At 31.5% G+C, this 26034-nt stretch overlaps 2 protein-coding genes across 5 annotated transcripts in view; one reads left to right on the forward strand and one right to left on the reverse strand.

The window, feature by feature from the left end:
• Nucleotides 1-847, forward strand: part of LOC145248252 (putative E3 ubiquitin-protein ligase HERC1) — a 335131-nt gene extending 334284 nt beyond the window's left edge. For all 4 annotated transcript variants that reach the window (XM_080110122.1, XM_080110124.1, XM_080110123.1 and 1 more), the window contains one exon: nucleotides 420-847. In XM_080110122.1, the coding sequence (XP_079966248.1) occupies nucleotides 420-608 (189 nt within the window). In that variant the 3' untranslated portion in view covers nucleotides 609-847. The remainder of the gene's footprint in view (nucleotides 1-419) is intronic.
• A 4070-nt stretch (nucleotides 848-4917) lies between these two features.
• Nucleotides 4918-26034, reverse strand: part of LOC145248255 (nuclear receptor subfamily 2 group E member 1-like) — a 109294-nt gene continuing 88177 nt past the window's right edge. Inside the window, exons 6-7 of the mRNA XM_080110130.1 lie at nucleotides 17125-17295; nucleotides 4918-5938 (exon numbers count right to left, since the gene is read on the reverse strand). Of these exons, the coding sequence (XP_079966256.1) occupies nucleotides 5697-5938; nucleotides 17125-17295 (413 nt within the window). The 3' untranslated portion in view covers nucleotides 4918-5696. The remainder of the gene's footprint in view (nucleotides 5939-17124; nucleotides 17296-26034) is intronic.

Here is a 26034-nt window from a genome sequence, read left to right on the forward strand (position 1 = left end):
AGGTGGGGTGTTGCTTGCTCATGGAGGTGTGGGCAGTGTCGCTTGCCCATGGAGGTGTGGGTGGTGTGTAGACAGTAGTGTGAGTCATGGTGTTTGAGTGTGGAGGTGTGATTTGTGTTATTTGAAAGAGGAGGTATGAGTGATAGTGGGGTCAATAATAAAACCACATAGGATGACCGAAGTAAGTGTGGAACGATGGTAACCTTCTTTAATTAAACTAGAAAATGGAAAAACACGAAGCAGTTGGTAAATTTCTTACCAGGGTTAAACTAGCTCTTAAATAGAGCTCCACTAGTGAAGCTCTCTTTTCAATAAGCAGTGTTTCGAAACATTTCTCTCCTATTTCGAACGAAACAAGCTCTTTCAAGTATGCAAATCTATTTTCCCATCATTTAACATTTCTCGTTTTGTCCTTGCAGGGTCCAGACAGTCTTCCAACTTCCCAGACTTGCTTTTTCCAGTTACGACTGCCTACCTACTCTTGCCGAGAAGCTTTAGCCGAGAAGCTTCGTTACGCTATCAACAACTGCCGCACCATTGACATGGACAATTACATGCTCACGCGCAATACCGATAATGGCCAGGCTTCCGATGAAGAACTCTGCTAGCTTCTTGATTGTTCTCTTTGTATAGCCTTTGCCTTCTGTTTTTTTTTTTTCTCTTCTTTCTCCTCTACCTTTTCCTCCTCAGCTGCTGCTGCTGCTGAGGTTTGTTGCCCACCTTCACGCCCATCTTCTCCTGTCTGCCCGCCTTGTGTTTTCTGACGGCGCTTAGTCACCACTGGATGCTACTATATCATTGTACAATTGAAAAAAAAATAAATACTTTCTGTCATGCTCTAACTTAATCGGGTATTGTTTGTCTCTCAATTTAGTGGGGTTTTTTTTACACTGAACTATTTTTGTTTTGGTTTTTTTTTTATTTTTACTGTCTACCCAATTGCAAATAATTAATTAAAAAAAATATATATATGTACTTATGTACTTGTCAAATATTGTTTTTTTTTTTGTTTGTTTTTGTTTTTAAATACATCTGTCTGTTTGTTTTCGTTTTGGAAGCACTTCATTTTTTTTTCTATTTTATTTTACTGTTTAAATGGTGCTCCAAATAAATTATACCCACGTACGCTTATGATTATAAAAAATATATACTATTGAGGTATATCTCTTCTATTAGATAAAAGGAACTTTGTCTGTTTGTGTGTGTTCATTCCCTATGAACTCTTAAACGAAAAAACACTTGACTAGTTACAACCACTATATGTGATTTTCCCCTACTCCCTAACTTTGCCGAAATCTAAACGCAGATTCCATGAACAAAGTTTCTTTCCCAGAACTGCCTGCCTGTGGAACACAGTTTGGTTGCCTGCTTCCCTGTTGAATACAACATGGTAACCTTAAAATCCAATGTAAACAAGTTCTTGTTGAGCTGTCCCCATGAATAATAAAATTTTATACTATTAACGATTACTACACTACCACCTTACATTCATTAACCCTTATCCTCGAGTGGCCTTCGAGCCTTGATAAGTGGCGATACCCAAGTAGAAAAAAAAAAGAGCTGGGTTGATTTTTTTTTTTTTTTTTTTTTTTTTAAATTTCACGTGAATGTAATGTATCTGGCAATGTTCTTAGATAGGTTTTGTATCCGAATGTCTTTGATGAGTATTGATAATTGATAATAATAATAAAAAAATCTGATGAAAGAAGGAACAGGCGATTTGGACTAAGCTTAACACCTTATACAGCCTAACATCACAAGTGGATTTCAAGTTTTATTACCGCACAAGCAGAAAAGTTTGGCATGTAAAATCAGGAGTAGGCTCTTTGATATGAAAGAGGCGCGTTCAAAATGAACATTTCTGTTTAGAACACCATCTAAACATGATACTCGATGTTTGCATTTTGAATTTTAATACAATAAATTATATAAAAATTTTATAAAATCAACAGTAGGTTCTCTACAGTGCAATGTAGACTACAATGGATTGGGGACTAAGTAAATGCGGGGACGATTGAAAAAAGGGTAATTTTACTGATTTTGATGACAAAATATGGAAGGTTGAAACATTTATTACTCTTCATTCTTTCCTGGGCAACATCGAGTCTTCCTGCTAGTATATGTATGTGTGTGTATATATATATATATATATATATATATATATATATATATAGGTTAACCTTAATTTGAGGATTAGTTTCACAAATGTTGACTTGTTTCAAATTGTGGAAAAGCACTGAAAATTGTCTTATCAGAATTGAAGTTTTAAACGTCAGCTGAAATGCTATTTAGGTCTAAATTTTAAAATACAGCAAAATAATTTTATATATTAGATTTACAGGATATAAGCCATCACAATGGTAAAGATAATACTGCAAATGAAAACAATACAAATAATGTTCATCCACAAAAAGTCAAACAATCACTTCGTTTTTTTTTTGTTTTAAATAATTTTATTACTTTTATAAAAATTGGTTAAAAAAAATGACAGTAAAACTTTAAAATGAACCACTTTTAAGCAAAATAAATACTGATCAGTTTTTTAAATATTTAAAAAAAAAAAGGATTCACAACGTAGTTCAAATTTCAAATAAAATAAATAATGAAATATTTTTTTTAAATAAACAAAGATGTACACATTTTTTTTTTACCATTGTCATCAACAAAATATCAACAAGTGGGGATGTGTCTGTAGGTGCATAACAAGTAGACAGTGCAGAAAAATCGGCAAAAAAAAAAGTTGTTACATTAAATAAACAATACAAAAAAAGAAACACATACTTCCTTTTACAATAGAGATTCAAAAACAAAAATGGTCCAGATTAGAAGCGATATATTCTAAAATCCTTGTAATTGTCGGATTACTATTTTCATTTTGGTTTGCTATTTTCACTGTTTCGGCCAATGTCACCTCGGACCTCCTACAAAACTTGGGAATCTTTGTGTCAGACTGGGGAACCTATACAGAATTTTGGACTGAAATTTTTATCTAATACAAGGTTAAGGGTAGATTGTTCTCGCTGCATCAGCCATGACCAGGCAGAATGTTAATTATGCTATTCTTAATTATTATAACTTGTAGTAAGGATTCAATCTTCAGTTAAACAATGCCTTTATCCTTTGCACTACAGGTAGATGTGATAAATTCTAGTATGAATTTTGGGAGTTTTAAAACTAATCATGTTTAGATGTCTACTATTACTAGGGCTAAGACAACAGCATATTCTTTTCATTGTTTTGACTCTCGAGTGTGTATCTGTTGATATCTTATATACTGTTATATAGAGTGATGTGGTTCTCGGTTGATTAACTGTGTCTAATATATACTCGAGAGTCAAAACAATGGAAAGAATATGCTGTTGTCATAGCCCTAACTATTACTAATTATATATGGCATCCACAGACAGTATTTCGCTGTATTGCACTATCTCTCCCTCTCATATATATTATATATGGAATGTTGTGTCAGTAAAACAATTTTTGTAGGAAATCTTAAGTAAGAGAGCTCAATGCATAGCAAAGCAAAAATAAAAAGTTTCTCAGTTGAGCAACAGACCTTGAACAACTATTCATTTGATAAGGCCCTATTGGGTTGAAATACATTTATAATAAGATTTGAATAAACTTTTGGCTGTTTTTTCTAGCTTTCATATATATATGAAAGTACAGAAAGAAAAAAACAGAAGATTTGGTCCGTTTTGTCTTGAGAAAAAGTGAAGATTTGTAATTTATGGTTGCTAATGTAGCATCTTTAAGAAATTAAAAAAAAATGAAATGCTCATAAAAAGACAAACAATATAGCAAAAAAAATGCTTCTGTACTTACTTGTTAGGTTAAAAAGAAAAGTAGTACACCAAGAATTATGCAAATTCATCCAATATTTTGTTGTAAAAAAATAAGCAAAAACAAATTTGATTGTCGAATTTCCTCTTGGCCTTTTTGTCAAGATCAAAATGTAGTATCTGTTTTTCAGATATGCAAACTGTAAAAGTGAACAAAGCTCCTCCAGCCTTCTCATGTTAAAAATATACTCCAGAATTTGCTTGCGATGATTTCATTTGATTCATATGAAACTAAATATTGCATGAATTTAAGTAAATTTTAGTGTATAGCCTTTTTTTAACCTAACAAGTAAGTACACAAATTTTTTGTGGAATTATAATTTCAACCTTCTTCAGCTGCATCTTGTAGAACTGGGAAACCTGTATGGAATTTTAAATCAAACCCTTTATATGATCCGTGAGGGTAGCTTGCTCTGGTTTCGTCAATCATTGTAACTTAGCATGCATGTGCGTATGTAAATGCATGCGAAATGACGTCACTGGGAAAGAAAAAAATATTATGAAAAAAGAGAAAGAGAATGATCACATGACGGACGTCACAACGGTAAAAAGAGAATGAGGAAATAAACATTGTTGCTACAAAGAACAAGCAAGTTGGGGTTATTTCCTATTCTTTGTTTTCATCTCCTTTGCGGTTGAGGTCCTGGATATGACCTTAAACTATATCCAGTGATGAGGCCCCAGCTTGCAGGCCTTGGGAAGTGTGGAGCCACCCTTTAATTGCCATTGCTCCCAGGGCCACTCTGATCCGGAGTGGTAGTACCTGTTAGGGTCCCAACTATGGGTTAAATAGAAACCGACTTGAAAACAATAAATGTATTCTAAAAAATTTTTCTTCAAAATCTTTGGATTCGGCATTAAATATGCCGTAAAACAAAAACAACCAACCAACCTTTGCGATTGAAACTGGACACAACCTGCGTTGGTCCACAGACAACGTTACATCATGACTGGGTAAAAGTCTTAAGTAATGCATAATCATATTCTTAGTATCGCCCGTACTGAGGATTGAACCTTCAACCTCCAGAAGGCTGTCACTTACAACTGACTATGCCTTAGCACTTTTATCCATGGTACTCTTCTAGAAGTTGAAGGTTCAATCCTCAGTACAGGTAATACCAAGAATACAATTACAAATTATTTAAGATATTTACCCGGTCATGGCTGACAGAATGAGATCAAGCTACCCCTCCCTTGTATAGATTAAATAAAGGGTTCCATTTGAAATTTGTTATAGATTCCTGAGATTGCAAAAGATGCACCTAGAGAAGGTTGGAGGTTACATCGGCCGAGACATTGTGACAATAACATTGAAGATGAGAATAATAGTCCAAATAAGGTGATTTTGTAGATTAGTGATTTTTTTAAACCAACAGATTTCAGATGAAAACATTATTAGATACATGTCATGTTGAAATTAGTATAAATTCAAAAAATTACGAAAAATGATCCAATAGAAAAATAATTACAAGTAAAAATAGAATTTATTGAATTATCGAGTTTTATTGTATGGAAGAGGTATTCGATCAATTCAATATGACAAACTGACTTATCTCCCTTGACTTAAATTAAAGATCCGTTATTTTTCAGCATAAAATCTTAGAATGTAATCATGAATGAGTTTTTTGTTTTTTAAATACATCTAGCACATCTACTGGATCATTTATTTTCGTAATTTTTGGAATTTATACTAATTTTAACATAACACGTGAATGTGTAATAATGTTTACACCTGAAATGCGTTTGTTTCAAAATCCACTATTCTATCTGCACCAGTACTGTTTATTTTAATTCCTGTTGAATGAAACTTCCTCCTCCCTTGCAAACGCTGAGCATAAGCGGGATTAAAGGGAGTTAACTTGATTTAAACATGTCGCAGAGGAGCCTTTCGATGGGGATGTTACCGATCATTCGACGAAAGAAAAGCTCCTCGATTGATCGAGGGTTGATCATCCGAATGCTTGGTAAGAGCAAGAGAAGTTTTCCAAAACGAGGCTGCATGGTTGAATATTGCCTGGACGTGTAATCACTCAACATCAATTGCGCTTGGTCCTGCAGTCGGTCGACCTGCTTTGAATCTCGCAAGCCACGGACTTCTGTAAAAAGAAAAAGACAAAATCTATTGTTGTCAATATCTTTTGACTGTTGCCTTCAAAAGAAACTTTAGTTCTTGCACGAGAGAGGGAGAGAGAAATATAGATGAATAGAGAGAGGGGGGGGGCGAAATTTATGCAAAGATAACTGCTGAACAGTGAATTGGGTGACAGCTTTAAAAGAAAGGGAACGACAACCATGTATATTAATTGGATATTTATATTTCGAGTGAGATACAAAATGGTTAAAAAAATTTTAAAAATTGAATTATACAGAATGAGATTTACGAACACGTGCGTCCGTGGAACTTATCTGATGCCGGAAGAAATGTTCTGTAGATAAGAATTGATCATTAAGGGAGAGATCCATAAAGTGTCTGGAATGTTTCGGAAGATGAGAAGGCTGACAACTTGGCCTTTTGTCACATCCTTATCATGAGGAAATTGATTATGGTACTATAGAGAATAAACACTAATTTGTTTAGTTTTCTTTTACAATCGGAAAACAAGCATGATTATCAAAGACGCACATGTTTTTATGGGAATAATAATAACTAGCGGGACCTATGGAAATTCCACAGCAGCATTTTTCATATGTAATATATTGTTGCTGGGCATGCTGTGGGCGTTTTGTTCAGCATCAATGGAGGCACAATCATATTATTCTACTTTTTTTATTAAAACTGTACTGCCCCCTTACTAAAATAATAACTTTGATATATTTCCTGGGCTGATTATTTCATTACAAACACACCGGTCAATTAGCTCACATTTTATCATTTTTCATAATTATTGAATATGTTACTATGTTTGACAATAATTTTTCATAAATTCAAGCCACATTATCGCCCCCACACTTTACTAAAATATTAAATTTGATATATTGTATCAGCTGATTATTTCATAAAACAACACAACTATCAATTAACCCACATTTCATCATTTTTAATAATTCTTGGATATGGTACTAATTTTGACAATTTTTCATCATTTAAACTCACCATATCGCACACCTTACTAAAATAATAACTTTGATATAGGCTGATTATTTCATTACACACACACATATAGGCTGATTATTTCATTACAAACACACACATCAATCAACTCACATTTCATCATTTTTCGTAATTCTTGGATATGTTACTAATTTCGACAATATTTTTTTTTTTTTATAATTTAAACCAACGTTGTCACCCAACCTTACTAAAATAATGATTTTTATACATTTGCTGGGCTGATTATTTCATTACAAACACACTAATCAATTAACCTCCATTTCATCATTTTTCATAATTCTTGGGTATGTTACTAATTTCGACAATCATTTTTCATAATTTATATCCACATTATCGCCCCCTCCTTAATAGAATAATAACTTACAAATATTGTCTGGACTTATTATTTCATTACAAACACACTAATGCATGAAATCACATTCAATCATTTTTTATAATTCTTGGATATGTTACTTATTTCGATAATCATTTTTCATAATTTTAACCCACATTTCCGCCCTTCCCTCTTTACTAAATAATAACTTTGATATATTGTCTAGGCTGATTATTTCCTTACAAACACACCAATCCATTAACTAATATTTCATCATTTTTTTCGTAACTCTTGGATATGTTACTAATTTCGACAATAATTTTTCATAATTTAAGCCCTCCTTATCACCTTCCCCTTTATTTATATAATAACTTTGATATATTGTCTAGGCTAATTATTTTATTATAAACACACCAAACAATTAAATCACATTTCATCATTTTTCGTAATTGTTGGATATGTTACTAATTTTGACAATAATTTTTTATAATTTAAACCATCCTCGTCGCCCTCTCTTACTAAAAAAATTACTTTGATATATTGTCTGGGCTGATTATTTCACAAAAAACACAACTATCAATTAACTCACACTTCATCATTTTTCTTAATTCTTGGATATGTTACTCATTTCGACAATTATTTTTAATATTTTTAACCCACATTATCAACCCCCCACTACGAAAATAATAACTTTGATATATTATCTGGGATGATTATTTCATTTCTAACACACCAATCAATTAACTCACATTTCGTCATTTTTCATAATTCTTGGATATGCTACTAATGTCGACAATCATTTTTCATCATTTTAACCCACATCATCGACCCACTTACTAAAATAATAACTTTGATATATTGTTTGCTCTGATTATTTCATTGCAAACACACTGATGCATTAAATAACATATCATTTTTCATAATTCTTGGATATGTTACGAATTTCGACAATTATTTTTCATAATTTAAACCATCCTTATCATCCTCTCTTACTAACATAATTACTTTGATATATTTCCTGGGCTGATTATTTTATTATAAACACACAATCGATTGACTCACATTTAATCTTTGTTCATAATCCTGGATATGTTACTAATTTCGACAATAATTTTTATAATCAAAACCCCCATTATGCCTCTCCCTCCTACTTATATAATATATTTGATATATTGTCTGGGCTTATTATATCATTACAAACACACCAATCAAGTAACTCCCATTTCATCATTTTTCATAATTCTTGGATATGTTACTAATTTCGGCAATAACTTTCATAACTTTAACCCACTATGTCGCACCCCCTTACTTAAATAATAACTTTGATATATTGCCTGGGCTGATTATTTCATTACAAACAAATCAATCAATTCTGGGTATTCTCATAGTATATATGTTTCACCTATCTTATCCAATCCCGGATGACGCCGCATATTCTGCTTATATATATCGTTCACCTATCTCATTCGATCCTGGGCGATGCTGGGTATTTTGCTACTATATGTTTTCCACCTATCTCATTCAATACTGGGCGACGCTTTCTGATAGTATATATTTGCACATCTCATTCAATCCCAGGACTAACTTCATGTCTGTCACCCCACTGTTGAAAATATACATGAAATAAAGTAATGTTTTAATAGTAAACTGTTTCAGCCATTTCCGAAACTGACTTTATATCCCCACCCACTGCTAAAAATATACATGAAATAATGTAATGTCTAAATAGTAAACTGTTTCAGCCATTTCTGGAACTGACTTATAATCCTCACCCCATTGTTGAAAATATACGTGAAATAAAGTAATGTATAAATCGTAAACCTTTTCAGCCATTTCCGGGACTGACTTCGTATCTCCCATCCTACTGTTAAAAATATGCATTAAATAAAGTAATGTCCAAAATGTAAATCGTTGCAGCCATTTCCGGAACCGACTTCATATTTCCCACCCCAATATTAAAAATATACATTACATAAAGTAATGTGTAATGCGTAAACGGTTTCACCCATTTTCGAAACTGATTTAATATCCCCCACCCCACTTTAAAAATATACATGAAATAAAGTAATGTTTAAATCGTAAACGGTTTGAGTAATTTTCGGGACTGACTTCATATCCCGTAACACACTGCTTAAAATATACTTGAAATAAAGTAATGTTTAAATCATAAACTGTTTCAGCAGCTTTTCAAAAGTAATACATTAACACGGTTAGGGATTAGGCAACTATTGTTTCAACATGAATTTCTGAGTGTAGTATCAGTTTCAGCATTCCAGTGACTTAAATCCCCCGATTTTGGTCTTGGTTAATGCAGGAGAAATCCTTCATTACTGATACAATTTTTATTTTTGTTATTGACCAGAATGCCCCTTTTGGGGAGCTGGTTTTACCCTAAATTTTTAACCGACCTCATGTCCAGTTCCGCCCTTGTTGGGAGGCAAGTAAACAAACAAAAAAAAAATCAGAACAGACATTTTCCAGGGCATTTTATAATTAATCAGAAGTGACACTTCCAGGGCATTTTGTAATTAAATCAGAAATAACTTTCTTCAGTTACTTTTTTAACTTTGTTACATTAAACATAGTACCTATTCACAATGCCTCCCGACGGGACAGATTTAGACACCAGGGTCGTTTTTTAACGCGGAGAAAAAATTGTCTTAATTGTAAAGGATTTCTCTTCCACTGAGAGAGAAGAAATTGAAATGTAGCACCTGAAGAAAAGATACTACACTTTGATCTTAGCCAAAAGGCCAAGGAAGACGAATCGTTTTTATTAGCTTTGCCTCAACAGCGACACCAATTTTTTTTTTATTATAATATATATATATTTTCTTGTATTTGGAATATTCCACTTTCCTTTTTTAGGGATGCACAGCATGATAACGGACGGAGCGATAAGCGTAATAATATAATGATAATAATAAAAACAACTAATAACATCATCAACAATAACAATAGTAGTAGTAGTAGTAGTAGTAGTAGCATCTTTCCAGATCTGTCCGCCTTTGGAACACTGTTCTACTGGCATGCTCCTCGGCGAAATACAACATAGTGGACTTCAAATCTAATGTAAACATGTTCCTGTTAAGTCGTCCTCAAAAATAATCAAATTCAACTCAATTTACATCATTAAAGATTACTCCACTACCACCTTACATTCATTAACGCTTATCCTCGAGTGGCCTTCCGGCCTTCATAAGTGGTGACACCAAGTAAAAAAAAAGTAATAATAATAGAAATAAATGGTAATAATAATTATGGTAATAAGTAATACTACTACTAATAATAATAAGAAGAAGGGTAATAATAATAGTGATAAGACGATAGTAATATTATTATGAAATAGTGGTAGTAGTAGTAATATTATTATGGTATGGTATAATGGTAGTAGTAATGTTATTAGTAGGAATAATAACCTTCCCCACCCAAAAAGAAAACTGGCACCGCACCAAATAGTCGAAGGGTCAAAGAGGATGGAAAGACCAAGGAGAGAAAGCACTAACCAGACTTTCACTGCATGAGTGCGAAGAGGACTGGTACTTTGGCGAGGCTTATTGCCACTCAAATTCCAATGAAGACCAATGGTCGCTACCAGCGAGAAATCGATGGGAAACGGTTGTTCTGACAAAGCAAGTTAATTTGCAAATAGGATCAAAAGAGGTGGAGAGTACTGGAAATCTGGGGAAACTTGTCACTCAGACTCCAAGGAACACCATTAGTTGTGCTCGAAAAAGAGAAATATTTGATGATAGGTTGTGTGAAAACTAGTGAGTAAATAATAATACTAATACTAATACTAATAATAATATGATCTGGTATAAAGATTCTATGGGGAGTAAAAAAACAGGAAACAATAAAATAGCTATAGCATGGATCGAATATAATAACGCCTACAACAGAATCCCTTAAGCTTATATAATTAAATGCTTAATATTAGGATCGTATCCGACAAGATGATCAACTTTACTAAGAATGCAATGGACATTGGAACTGACAACAAACATCAAATATTTTAATTCTTAAATAGCTAAAATAGATTTTTTAAAAAAATAGATTAAAAAGATAAATAAATAGATTAACGAAACTTTTGTTATCGGACTCTAGAGTGTTGCTTTATTTATACATCTGGGTGTTACTGCCTTTAGATTTATATATTTTTTTTATTCTGTCAAGTTGACAAAACAAAAATTAGGCACAAGGCCAATCAAAAAATTGGGGAAGAGGGGTCTATGGTCATCCTCGTCACTGTACCTTTGATTGGTCTACGCTTAATGCTAGCTAGGGTTCTATTTCATCATAATACTGCTAACACACCAGGGGTCGTCCCACTTAAGATTCCCAAATCAAATCGTTTTTTTTTTATTACTATTAGTAGTAGTAGTAGTAATAATAATAATAATAATAATAATAATAATAATAATATATATATATATATATATATATATATATATATATATATATATATAAACAAACAGTTAATAAAATATGTTAAAAAAACACTTTGAAATGAGTTAAAAACATATTTAATCTGAAAAGGAAACATTAGATAAATGGATAGTCCTTAATCCGCGGAGTTTCGAAAAAATACTTTCCTTCTCATCAGAGGGTAGGAATTAGCAAAATGCGGGATCGGATTTTGCATGCAGAAGTATTTGATGAAATAACAAGCAAGTCAAACATCTTACTTGTAAACATTTATTATATATATATATATATATATATATATATATATATATATATATATATATATATATTAATTTATAAAATATACATGGCGATTAAGCTACACTGAATATTCGGCGTTTCATCCACTCTAGGACTCCTCAGGCTTATGCGCATAAGCCTGAGGAATCCTAGAGTGGATGAAACGCCGAATATTCAGTGTAGCTTAATCGCCATATATATTTTATAAATTACTAACTAGCTCTCCCTACGTATTGAGCACTTTTGAAGTAAATACTTAAAGTTTACGCATAAATCTATACTTTCGTATATTAATTTTATGTGAGTAAATTAAGTAGTTATATATATATTCAATCAACTAAAAAATGGAAAACGGGGTGAGGAAAAGAAAAAAAATTAATGGGGCAAGTTATATGTACAATTCAATAAAATAAATAAGTCGATTAAAAACGATCGTTAAAATACACCCAAAGCGCTTTTCGTTCAGACTAACATTTTCAAGGGTCATAAGTCTGAAAATTATTTTTTTTTTGTAGAATATTTGGTAGTGGTATGGAATAAGATCGGAGAGGAGGTTAAGAGAAAAAAAAAAAACAAAACAAAACAAAAAAAACTGACTACCCAAATAATAGTCAGGGTAGTCAGGTTTTTTTTTTTTTTTTTTTTTTTTTTCTCTTAACCTCCTCTCCGCTCTTATTCCATACCACGACCAAATATTCTACAAAAAAAATAATAATTTTCAGACTTATGACCCTTGAAAATGTTAGTCTGAACGAAAAGCGCTTCGCCCTCGGGTGTATTTTAACGATCTTGTTTTTAATCGACTTATTTATTTTATTGAATTGTACATATAACTTGCCCCATTATATTTTTTTTCTTTTCCTCACCCCGTTTTCCATTTTTTAGTTGATTGAATTTACGCGATGGTTCACTTCTTTATAATTATTCTAAAATTTTGCCAATCGAATAAAGTTTTATATATATATATATATATATATATATATATAAGTAAAAATAAAAATAACAGCGATGGGTGACGTTATGTTGTTTCAGAAGGAAAACCGAAGAATTTATGAAATGGTAATCAATGTTTCGTCGCTATTGCAGGGGGACATCATCAGGATTTCAATAGGAAAAATGCAGAAGAAAACGATCATAGACCATATACGAGTGAAAAAGGAAACAATATTAAAATCCTTCCTATTCTGGGCTGAAACTATAAATGTGCGTGTGGGAAGATTGGATTATTCAATGCATATATATACACACTTTTAAAAACGTTATTTAAATACTTATGTACAAGCACTTTTTTTTTCTTCCTAACAGAGGCGGCTCGTGCCTGAGATTAGTGGGAGTGCTGCTCTGCTTCAAAAATTTTACGTTTTTTTTAATATCGTGTAAAAGAAATTCGAATATATAAATAAATATTTAATCAAATAATAAACAAACATTCAAATAAATATTCAAATATATAACAAAGACAAATAATCAATCAGAAATGGATAATACGCAAAAACTTTTTTATTAAAAATATTTTTTAAAATTATGTACACTTTACAGAATAATAAAAATAATATATACATTTTCAGATTAAATAAAAGTTTGCGTTTTTTGTTCTTTCTTTTTTTTTTTGCAAACAAACGAAAAACATTTTCAAAAATAACTTATTTTTTTTATAAAAACAAAAAAGAAAAACTTTGAAAGGGACTACGAGGGTTAATTTAGGAGTTTACTATTTGAAAATAGCGTTTTATTTAATAACAGTTTTATTTACAAAATTTATTTTTAAAAATGTATTTATAACAAAACGTATTTGTAAATAAAATACAAATAAATTTTTTTACATTTTTAAATAGTGAACAAACAAAAATATTTAAAGATACAAAATTTTATTTAGAAATCTTTTAACAACTTTTTATATAAAAAAGAACAAACAGACTTGGCTATTTACTGACCTTCCCATGCCGGTAAAGATCGACATAAAGTGGAGATGTATTATATGAAAATAGGATGTCATATATAAGCATTATAAAACATCGAATTTTAATGTAGCTTTCTCCCCAAAGAGAACAAAAAATTAAAATTGTCTCAGTCCAGAAGGATTTCTCATTTCTTTTTTTTAATGCGTATTATCTGCCCCATCTACTAACAAATTCAATGTAAAGTTTAAAAATGCATAATTATAAAAACTGTTCTTTTTTGTTTTGTTTTGTTTTTTTTTACTTACAAACACATTTTAATTAAAAAAAAACCTTGTGTCCATTTTTCAAAGTGTAAAACTTCTAACATTGTCCTCGTTGGAGGCAAATAAATGCTATTTTTTTATATCTAAAACATACAAGTTAAAAAGATTTCTAACTAAAATGTATTTTCAACATAAACTGTTTCTTCGCTTGTTTGCTTCTAGGAAAAATGTAAACAGTTTTTTTTTGTTTTGTTTTGTTTTTGTAAAGTTTAGTTGCTGCAAAATAAATAAAATTTAAAACTACTTAAAACAAACAAACAAAAAGGCAGGGAGATGGAAAATTAACTTTATTTTTATGGTAAGATTTATTTATTGTATATTTGATTTTTACCCTTGGTCGCTTCTTAGCTTCACTGCTAAATCCCCGAATACTTTTAATAAAAAAACAAACAGTTTCTGCACTTTATATATTTCTGTCTGCTACCGAATTAAATCGCAACGCTAAAAGTGTGCGCATCTAAAAAAAGAAAAGACAAAGCACAATATTTTATGTACAAGAACATGTTATATGCAGATTTTAATAATAATAAAAAAAAATTGTATATAAATCTCCTTTTTGCTTTTTTTTTTTTTTCAACAATGTTATCATATCTATACAGGCGCACACTCTAAGCAAACAACGAATTTCACGACGTGGAGCTACGACAAGCGACAGTTCCTCAAGTGGCTTTCATCAGCTGTCTAAAGCGCGCATGCGCATAAGAGAATTCCATTAAGAAAGTGTAACTGTGAATTTCACAGCTCCAAGCAAGTTTTATTTTTGTTTTTATATGAATTTGGAGATACCGACATTAAACTTAATGATTTTATAATGTACACATAGAAATAATAATAATAATAATAATAATAATAATAATAATAATAATAATAAAACAAACGTATTATTTTTAATTTTATCATTAATATTGTGTAGAAATAACTTGGGGGTGCTGCAGTCCCACAGCTCCATGCACGAGCCGCCACTGCTTCCTAATCTTGTTCATTTTGTTTAAATTATTTAAGGAGAGACGGTTAAGGACATATAGATTGAATTACCCAGGATCTGTATTCTTATTTTGTTCTTTGATTATTAGATTTCATATAATGGGGCCTAAATTGTAGAAACGTTTTCTTTGCGCGATGGTGCTAGTATTTGAAATAAGTGCTGATTCTAGAAGTCTTCTTTTGACTCTATCTATCTATGCAGAAATGATAAAATTCGTTGTATATATATATATATATATATATATATATATATATATATATATATATATATATATATATATATATATATGATAAGACCTTCAAAATCATGCCACACGCTAAAAATGGTAAAATATTTTCTCATCTAAAATTATAAAAAGTTTTTCAACATTTTTTTAATTTTCAAAATTTCTTTTTGCCTGATAAGTGACAAGATCAATAATGATCAAAACGGTCAGCACATCGTAGCAGGATATGACAATATTTACATTAAAGGAAATAAAAATTATAAATTTGCTCTCTTTTATTGAGCACTATCAACGACTCTTGTCGGAATTCAATGATTCTAATCTTTTTGAATATTTTCAATCTGGAATATATATATATTAAAATATATATATAATAATAATATATATATATATATATATATATATATATATATATATATATATTAAAATTAGTAACGTGGAAACAGATTATTAGTACTTTCAGTTTTTTACACACACACACACACACACACACACACACACACGTGTATGTCTAGGTGGTCAGAAATTTCGTGAAAATAGTGAATAATTCCACCCCATCTTTCCAAGCTTATAACTCCTCGAAAAATGTAATTCAAGCCCTAATTTTTTTTTTCAATTAAAGGAGCAAGGACCTAGGTTTCATTAAAAAACAAACAAAAAAAAACAACGTGTTTTTTTTTTTAAAAAGCTTTTAAACTTCGGACTTTACAGGTAAATTTCTAAAAAACAGTACTTCTTTTGTTTTAAATTTGAATATATTATTTATTGACCTTTTCTCTTCAATTTGTGATTTATAAGACTTTGGTATATAAATTAATTATTTACTTTTTAATAGACATTTCAAAATGGGAGGCGTGAATTATTCGACCCCCTGTCTTTCCAAGCTTATAACTCATCGAAAAATGTAATTCAAGTCCTATTTTTTTTCAATTAAAGGAGCAAGGACCAAGGTTCCATTAAAAAAAAACACAAAAAAAAAAAATAACGTGGGTTTAAAAAAAAAGGTTTTAAACTTCAAACTTTACAGGTAAAATTCTAAAAAACACTACGTTTTTTTTTTAAATTTGAATATATTATTTATTGACCTTTTCTCTTCAATTTGTGAGTAAATTAATTATTTACTTTTCGGTGAGTAAATTAATTATTTACTTTTTAATAGACACTTGAAAATGGGGGGGGGCGTGAATTAAAAAAAAAACGTTTGTCTAAAATATTATATTCGGTTTATTGGAAAGAGCATAAAATTTCACATTGACCCTGAAAATATCGTAAAAATAGAGACAATAGAAACATTTTGATAGATGTTTAAAGTTTAAAAATTGAAAAATATTGTGTTCGAAAGATTCATTACCGTTTAAAAAAAATATTTCTATTACTTTTAAAACAACTTTAATAGTTTATTTTGGAAGTATAATCCATAAAGAAAATAAAGAACCCACTTTTAACAGAGAAATTACGAGATTTTTATATTTTATTCGCAGTTTCGTGTTAGGGGTGTCAAAAATTCCTACAAAACTTCTGATACACCTCATGTATGTCTGTATGTAAAAAACTGAAAGTACTAATAATCTGTTTCAACGTTATTTATTTTCAACTTCGGATGATCTAATCAGAACCGATTCAGCTCTAAGCTAGTTTTCAGAGACGTTTAGAAGAGGAATAACCAAAGAAAAAAGAAAAGGGGCGGGGGAGCTGAAGTGATCGTTAAATCTTACCTGGCCGAAAGAGGGTGATTGCCTTTAAGCATGCGTATTCCGTGGCATCGACGTGCAATTCATTGCATCGGGCAATAATGTCTTGCAGCAATCGCAGCTGCGTCATCATGAAGGTCGTCTTTTCGGCATACTGGGCGTCAAGGCTCCAACCATTAGCAGTTAATAAAGAAGCTGAAAAGAAAAGAAAACAACGCAAAAACAAATGTGAAATAGAAAGAGAAAATTGACCCAATAAAAACACAAACATTTGATAAACGATCAAATTTCCATTTAAATTAAAAAGTTTTATATTTAAAAAGAATGTGTCCGATATAGCATCCGACTTTACTGATTGGTTAATTATCGGCATTGACAGCTACATACCCGATTTCTACCCTATTTCCACCATTAACTATTATTACGCTGTTGCCCCGGTGACTACCGTACACCCTTATCTTCAAGTGGCCTTAAGGTCTTGATAAGAGGTGACTTACTTGTAAAAAAAAAAAAAAAATATGGAAATTTTTGACGATTGTGCGGTATAGTTTGTACGAGCCTTTTTCAAGTCTCACACAAAAACACACATTCACATTTCAAGCTATGTCATATACATACGCGCACACAAACATACGCGCCCACGTCCACACATGTACACATATTCACGTTCGCGTGCATACACTCACATTCACGGTATATACACACACGCTAACACACACATATGTACTCACACACGCGCACACGAACGCACACATGGACGACGTCACTTCCGCTTTCTAAGGAAATATACACATGCGCAAATGACCACCGGAAACAAGTATAAAACAAAGAGCAATAACTGGCTTCTTCCTTTTCGAGACTAGCCTCCTAGTAATTCATAAAATATATATGGCGCTTAAGCTACACTGAATATTCTGCGTTTCATCCACTGTAGGATTCGTCAGGCTTATGCGCGAATTCTGTGGTTGCTTTTTGTTTTTATATATGTTGAGGATTTCTAGTTAGCCAATCAGCTTTCTAGTATCTACCGCGCCCCTTCCTATCAGCCAATGGGCATGAATTTTGCAGAATATTCAGTGTAGCTTAATCGCCATAAATATTTTATAAATTACTAACTCGCTCTACCTACGTATTGAGCACTTTTGAAGTAAATACTTAAAGTTTACGCATAAATCTATACTTTCGTATATTAAATTTATGTGAGTAAATGAAGTAGTTATATATATATATATATATATATAGTTATATTGGAGATGGTAATTAATAAAAACTGAAAAAAGTGCTCAATACTGTTGTAGAGCAAATATGCGTTTTATTTTTTATTACCGTATCTTTCTGTTAAGTTACATTATTGTTTCGGCTACTCGACCGTTTTTTGGGGCCGTCTGTAGCGTCCTCAGACTTTTACAATATATATTATTTCTGTTTTTTCCTACCCCCGCCATATTCATGACTTTTTTTTTTTTTAAATCGTATTTTCCTCGATTTAGCTTTGAGAAACGAAACCTAGTTAGCTAACCTTTATTTTCATATTTACTATAATAATTATTATATACATACAGAAACTAGTGTTTAATTCTTTCGGGAATCATTAGTACAAGGATTCACGATTAACAACGGTCGGCAGATTCGAACCCAGCAACGAAGCATTCTCTGACTCCATTAGCAAGGACCAAATCCATTCGGCCACCGTTAACCGCGAGAAATACTGTTGAAATTTAAACATTTATTTTTAAATGTTTTTAACGTCTGTCAGAGTGATCTAATCATTATATGATGGTCTGCTCATGTGATCTAAATTGACCGACTTTTATTTCAACTGAACCTGCTCAACGATAACAAACGAGTTTCTTAAAGGGGCTGACATAATTATTTACTATAATTATTATTAAATAACTACAGACACTAGTGTTTCACCTTTTGGATATATATATATATATATATATATATATATATATATATATATATATATATATATATATATATATATATATATATATATATATACTAGCAAAAGTACCCGTCGTTGACTGGGTTCAAAAACAGCCTACAGAAAATGGACTTTGATTTATGAAAGTATGATAGGTTATGAAAAGGAAGGGTTGTAAAGAGATAGCTTCGAATTTGGGGGTATCAAAAACAAAGCAAAATATGATGAAAGTAAAAATAAAATAGATAAACCCCATAATTTATTATACCATACCTGTTCACACTGAAACACTTATCACAATATTCTGTGGATCTATATTAAAAAACCTTGTTAAACTTTGTAACATATTTCCATTTTATGGAGGTCAGGCGCGAACGAACACTCCATAATTTTATTATACCATATTTCTTCAAACTGAAACATAATTATCAAAGTATACTTACGCAGATAGATATGGAAAGTCCTTATTAAAGTTTGTGCCTATATCCATTTTATGGAGGTCAGGCGCGAACGCAGATCCCACGATTTTATTATACCATCCCTATTTAAGTTGAAACATACTTATCAAAGTATTATTATGTACATCTATATCAAAAACACTTGTAAATGTTTTTTTTTAGATTTCAAAATTGTTTATTTCCATACTTTGTAGACCAGGCGCGTACGCAGACCCCATAATTTTAATGAATCATCATTATGCTAGATCAAACATACCCATTCCTGTGTCTCGATACATCTTCTATCATTATATGTGATCAGTTTTCTATAATAGTCAACCATATAGGAGCCTATTCGTGACCAGACACACACTGAGACGTTCAGCTTTATATTATATATATATATATATATATATATATATATATATATATATATATATATATATATATATATATATATATATATATATATAAACAACTAATTGTTCTAAAGACAATGAATTTTATTTTTTCTAATTGAAAAAAGAAAATGACGACAAAGCAAAATTAATCAGACTTAAAGGTGTTCACCAAAATGGAGTTAAACATTTTGGATTCTGAGTTTGTATTTATTTGCCTCACCACTGAGCAAATTAGGCACAAGGCCGTTTTTTAATGTGGAGAGATTGGGGAAATGGGGACCAGCTCCCCGGGGAGTAGGGGAGCTGGATAGTGACAATTGGTATGAAGGGTTTTCCCTACATTGACCAATAAGAATTTATTTGCTCCCCCCACCGAGCAAATTAGGCACAAGCCGATTTTTAATGTGAGGAGTGAAGGGGAAATGGGGGACCAACTCCCCGGGGAGTAGGGGAGCTGGATAGTGACAATTGGTATGAAGGGTTGCCCCTACATTGACTAATAACTGATTGTTACAAAAGCAATGGTATTATATGTGGGGTCGCTCCCTACATATGGTTTTTGCTTTAACTTTGTTGCCCAGGCCGGTCGAACTTTTTGATTGAAATAAAAAGATTTTAAAGCACAAGTGGGCAGGTACAAATCTTCTTTTTTTTTTTTTTAATTTTGTAACAGTTATGTGTTAATTATTATTTTTTTCTTTCATCTTTTTTTTTCAGTTACCTATAGTACACTAGCGACAAATCTTTCAACAGCCAAACATTTTAAAACCTCGGAACATGAACAGTTTTTTGTATTATTTGTGTTATTCTGACTACCGTTCTTATCTTGCGTGTTATTCTCACAACGTTTCGGCCGATGTAACCTCCGACCCTTTCCAGGCATATCTTGTCAAACTCATGAATCTTTATGTCGGACTTCGGAATCTGTACGGAATTTTTACCGAACATTTTAATTGAAATAAAAGAACACGCTTTCAAAGACATTAAAACACGCGCGCGCACACACACACACAATAATGGCGGGTAGGTAGGATCTTCTATTGCTTTTTATCGATTGATGCGTTTCCCTCTTTTGAGGTGAAATATATATATATATATATATATATACACACACACATACATACGAGAGGCGTTTGATAAGTATTTTCCCTGACCCACTTCTCATGACAATAGCGCAACGATACTTGGCAGAGTTCTCAGCCCTTCTCTACATAGGAACCGCACAGAGTTATGCATCTCTTTCATTGCTTAATGCAGATATTGAGACCATTTTTGTAGAATGCCTCAGGTTTATCCGACAATCACGACGAGCATGGCTTCATCAACTGGGAAACGCTTTTCTTTCAAAGACGCCTTTATAGCTGGTGAACGTCAGAGGATGCAAGGTAAAGAGTGTAGGAATGATTGAGGCGGATTTCATAGTAACACGCCCATGCTTCTAATTTTAAGTTATTTTTTTTAATTGACGTGGACACTAGGACATATCAATTAAAAGTCAAATACAAACAGTTAAAATTATAGAGGAATAAAAGGCGAATCAAATGAGGTATAGGTGTTTTAAAGAGCTACATTCAATTTAGCTTAAATTTGCGGTTTTGAAAAAATTACAAGCGCGGACTTTCTTTTTGGCACCACTATATATATATATATATATATATATATATATATATATATATATTTTCCTTTTTCCACCCTTTTCTCCCCTCCTTCCTTTCTATTGGATTTTGATATTCATATGTAATCACTAAAATCCATATTTTTCCTTTTTATTTTTATTTTAACTTGAATCATCTGACGATATGAAACAATTTGTAATGAATTAAGTTAATACACTTGAGGTTGTAATAAACACACACACACACACACATACAGTAGCGCCAAATATATACATACATACATATATATATATATATATATATATTATATTTTAAAAATAATATATATATATATATATATATATATATATATATATATAAAGCTGAATGTGTGTTGTGTGTGTGTGTGTGTGTGTGTGTGTGTGCGTGTGTGTGGTCACGAATAGGCTCCTATAATGTTGGCCATTTTAAAAAACTGATTACATATAATGATAGAAGATGTATCGAGACACAGGAATGGGTATGTTTGATCTGGCAGAACGGTGGTTCATTAAAATTGTGAGGTCTGCGTTTGCGCCTGGTCCACAAAGTATGGAAATAAAAAATTTAAAAGTGAAAAAAAAAACGCTTACAAGTGTTTTTGATATAGATGTACATAATAATAATTTGATAAGTATGTTTTAACTTAAATAGGGATGGTATAATAAAATTGTGGGGTCTGCGTTCGCGCCTGACCTCCATAGAATGGAAATATGTCACAAAGTTTAACAAGGTTTTTTAATATAGATCCACAGAATATTGTGATAAGTGTTTCAGTGTGAACAGGTATGGTATAATAAATTATGGGTTTATCTATTTTATTTTTACTTTCATCATATTTTGCCTTGGTTTTGATACCCCCAAATTCGAAGCTATCTCTTTACAACCCTTCCTTTTCATAACCTATCATACTTTCATAAATCAGAGTCCATTTTCTGTAGGCTGTTTACGACGGGTACTTTTGCTAGTATATATATATATATATATATATATATATATATATATATATATATATATATATATATAAAAAGAGAGAGAGAGAGAGAGAGAGAGAGAGAGAGAGAGAGCTAGGTATATGTATATATATCGCACAGATGAGCTGTGAAACAGCGAAACAGTACTGTATGTGGATGAGCATATTGGAAAGTGATGTACAAATTACCATTAGCGTATGAAGCGATGCTCTTTATGTAAACAAATTGAGCTTTGGTATTGTGACAATGTTAATTCACTGCCCGCATAGCAGCAGCCGAATAGCGCAACGGTTAGAAGCTCCGACTGTCATTTGGGCGGTCGGGTTTCGATCCTGGCTTGAGATAGTTGCTTGTCTAGCCGCACTTATGAGCTGTGAAACAGCGAAACAGTACTGTATGTGGATGATTATATATACATACATAAATATATATATATACATATATATATATATAGTTACAAAACTCAAATGACCTTGTAACGAGTGATGTAACCCACTTTCTGGTTTACGACATCCGATTGCGCATGCGCGCATAAACATTAACCCATAACAACATAATCAAATAAACACAAATCGCTTCTTTTGCAGATTTTGACCTGCGCACTGAAATATAAACGTTATTATTTCAAAATTATTATTTAACATGGGAAGAGCGGGGGTGTTTTGCGACTATTCTTTATTACAACTGTGCTGTCGCTATTTTCTTACAACTAAACAACTTTAACCCGTTGACAAACATAAGAACAATTGTAGTAAAGCCAAGACTACTACTACTACTACTACTACTACTACTACTCTATATCCGTCCCTTTTCCTTCCTTCTTTTTTATTGTTTGTTTACATTTCTAGATACAAAATAGTTGTGTGAGAACGGTGAATTTGTTGACACATTTACTAATCTGTTTCAATATTAGTTTTATTTTATTTTATTTATTTAGGTTTTATTTTTTTGCTTCAAGTTTTATTAATTATTTTGTTTTTTAGATTTTAAGTTTCTATAACATGGTTGAAGGATTTCAATATGGGTTTTTCATTCTTATATTTCTCATCGGTAGGTTCATGTGCATTTTTGCTGCTAAATGATTTTCGTCAGCGTTCGATTCGTAGGAAAATGATGTTTAATTTTCGATTTTTGAGCGATTATTCGGAAAAATAGGTAACTCTACACGAATAGGGAGGATTTTTTTTTCATGTTTGAGTGATCAGTCCGTGATTTTTCATTTTAATATACTTTCATAGAAATGTTTCTGTTATGTCAAAAAAATAACTATTTCCTTTACGTCACAAGTGTCACGCTCATACATGAATTCCATAGCTAATATAACATACTGACCCAACGGGTCACGGGTAGTCTAGTATTATAATAAAGTCGGTCCCTGTGTATTTGTTGACAATTTAATAAACATATACAAAAGGGGCACTGTTTCATAAATGAATTTTGTTACTGAAAACTGACTTATGTAGACTTTTATCTCCCCAAAACCTCTGGCCTTGATGTAGGGGAGACTAAAACTTGCTGCTGTGTTTTCAAATGATCTGAAATATCAGCAAGGGGAGACTTGATTCCAAATATTTCTCATGTATTATACCTCCCCACTTTTGGAGATAGGGCATGAATATGAATATCTCCAATATCAAACAATCCTTATACACTGTTAATTTTACTTTATGTATGAAAACCAAAAAGAGGAGATAAAACATATGAGGAATATGTGGCTGCTGCTATTTCAGGTTATTTGAAAACATAGCAGCAAGTTTTAGTTTCCCCTCAATCAAGGCCAGATGTTTTGGGGAAATATCAGATATTTTGTAATTCATATGCAAAAACTAGGAAAACAAATAAGTATGATTGAAACATTTTATGGCTGTAAAAAAGTGCCAAAAATAGGCTTTGGATGATGGATGATCCCAGCAATGTGCGATTTTAAGAACAAATATCACGTAGCCGACTACACGATTCGGGTCATTACCTTTCCCACGAGCCTTCATTTGTTAAATTCTGATCAATAGTCGCTGAGATTTTGAACTTATAAAATTTCCGGAAAAAAGGTGGTATATATATATATATATATATATATATATATATATATATATATATATATATATATATATATATATATATATATAACACGGAAATTACATAATTATCGATGCAATAATTTATTTCAATAATTTATTTATGTAATTATGTAATTTCCGTGTTATATTTTTATGTTATTGCTCTGTTTACCACATTGAGCTCTCATACCCGGATTTCCTCTGGAATTATTCCATTATAACACTATATATATATATATATATATATATATATATATATATATATATATATATATATATATATATATATATACTAGTAGCCAAATTAAATATTGAAATGCACATATCTTTGGTTCTATAGGAGTGGCCGCTGGATCTTGATAAGTGGTGACTTCTTTGTAAAAACAATAATTGTAAGCCTTTTGAAGATGATAATACTATTCTATGGTTAACATTTTACAATTGGTAAAAAAAAGAACCTACAATTTTAAATCAATAAAATATGCTCAAATTTGTCTACATGAGTGTCCCGCAGGCCAACTTTAGTCTTGCTGCTTCGGTTGTCTTCCCTGTGGCCTTTTCAGGCCCTTAATATTTACATATATATAATATTTATTCAAAAGAAATATACATTTGGTGACTAAGCTTATTTGCATATTACATTAAAGAAAATCTATTCTGATAATTAGCTTGATGTTATTAATTGTTTGTTGTAATAGAATCGTTTTAGTTGTTCTATTCAGAAAGATTATATAAAGTTGATTTATTTATTTTTAATTTAACTTATTATTAACGCCGGGTATGTACAGCTAGTATATACTTACTTGCCATGTCGAAATTATTAACATATAAAAAAATACGAAATGATAATACAGCAAACAGGCCTTGTCTGTCGGTAGTGGTGAATAATCCACTGTGCTAGGGATCCTTGCAAATAAATCGAGTATACATTTTGGGAGCTTTAAAGCTATTCTTGCTTTTAGATGTACATGGTTTTTGCTATTAGATAATCCTAATCCATAACAGAATTAGACAGAAAGAATTTTTGTTAGAGAGTGACGTAACAACATTACTAAACAATTCAGTTTCGATTTATTGGGAATAATTATTTATATAACTTTGAAAAGGAGATTTTAACCTCGAAAGAGTAGATTAACTTGCACATCACATAACAATTAATTGTACAGGGTGAGTCATGGGAAACGGATGTTTTTAGAACGTTCCTTGCTCTTTCCGAGTTTTGTTTTTCTTAAAATCATCCGTTTTTATATAAATAAAGCGTGAGTCTCGGGAAACGGATGTTTTTAAGGAAATGAAACTCTGTGAGGAGAGCAAGGAACGTTCTAAAAACACCCGTTTCTCGTGACTCGACCTGTATATGAAAAAAAAAAATTAAAAAAAGAAAAAGAAAAAACAATAATTAGAAAAAGATTATTACATAAAATATTATGGTTGGTAGGTCTGCTCGTACAAAACAAATGTCGTTCTCGGATTCCTCGTAAAACTTTACTCAAGAAAACTT

The sequence above is a fragment of the Euprymna scolopes genome, chromosome 26 (assembly GCF_053919585.1).
Source record: "Euprymna scolopes isolate OS-2025 chromosome 26, ASM5391958v1, whole genome shotgun sequence".
NCBI lineage: Eukaryota > Metazoa > Mollusca > Cephalopoda > Sepiida > Sepiolidae > Euprymna > Euprymna scolopes.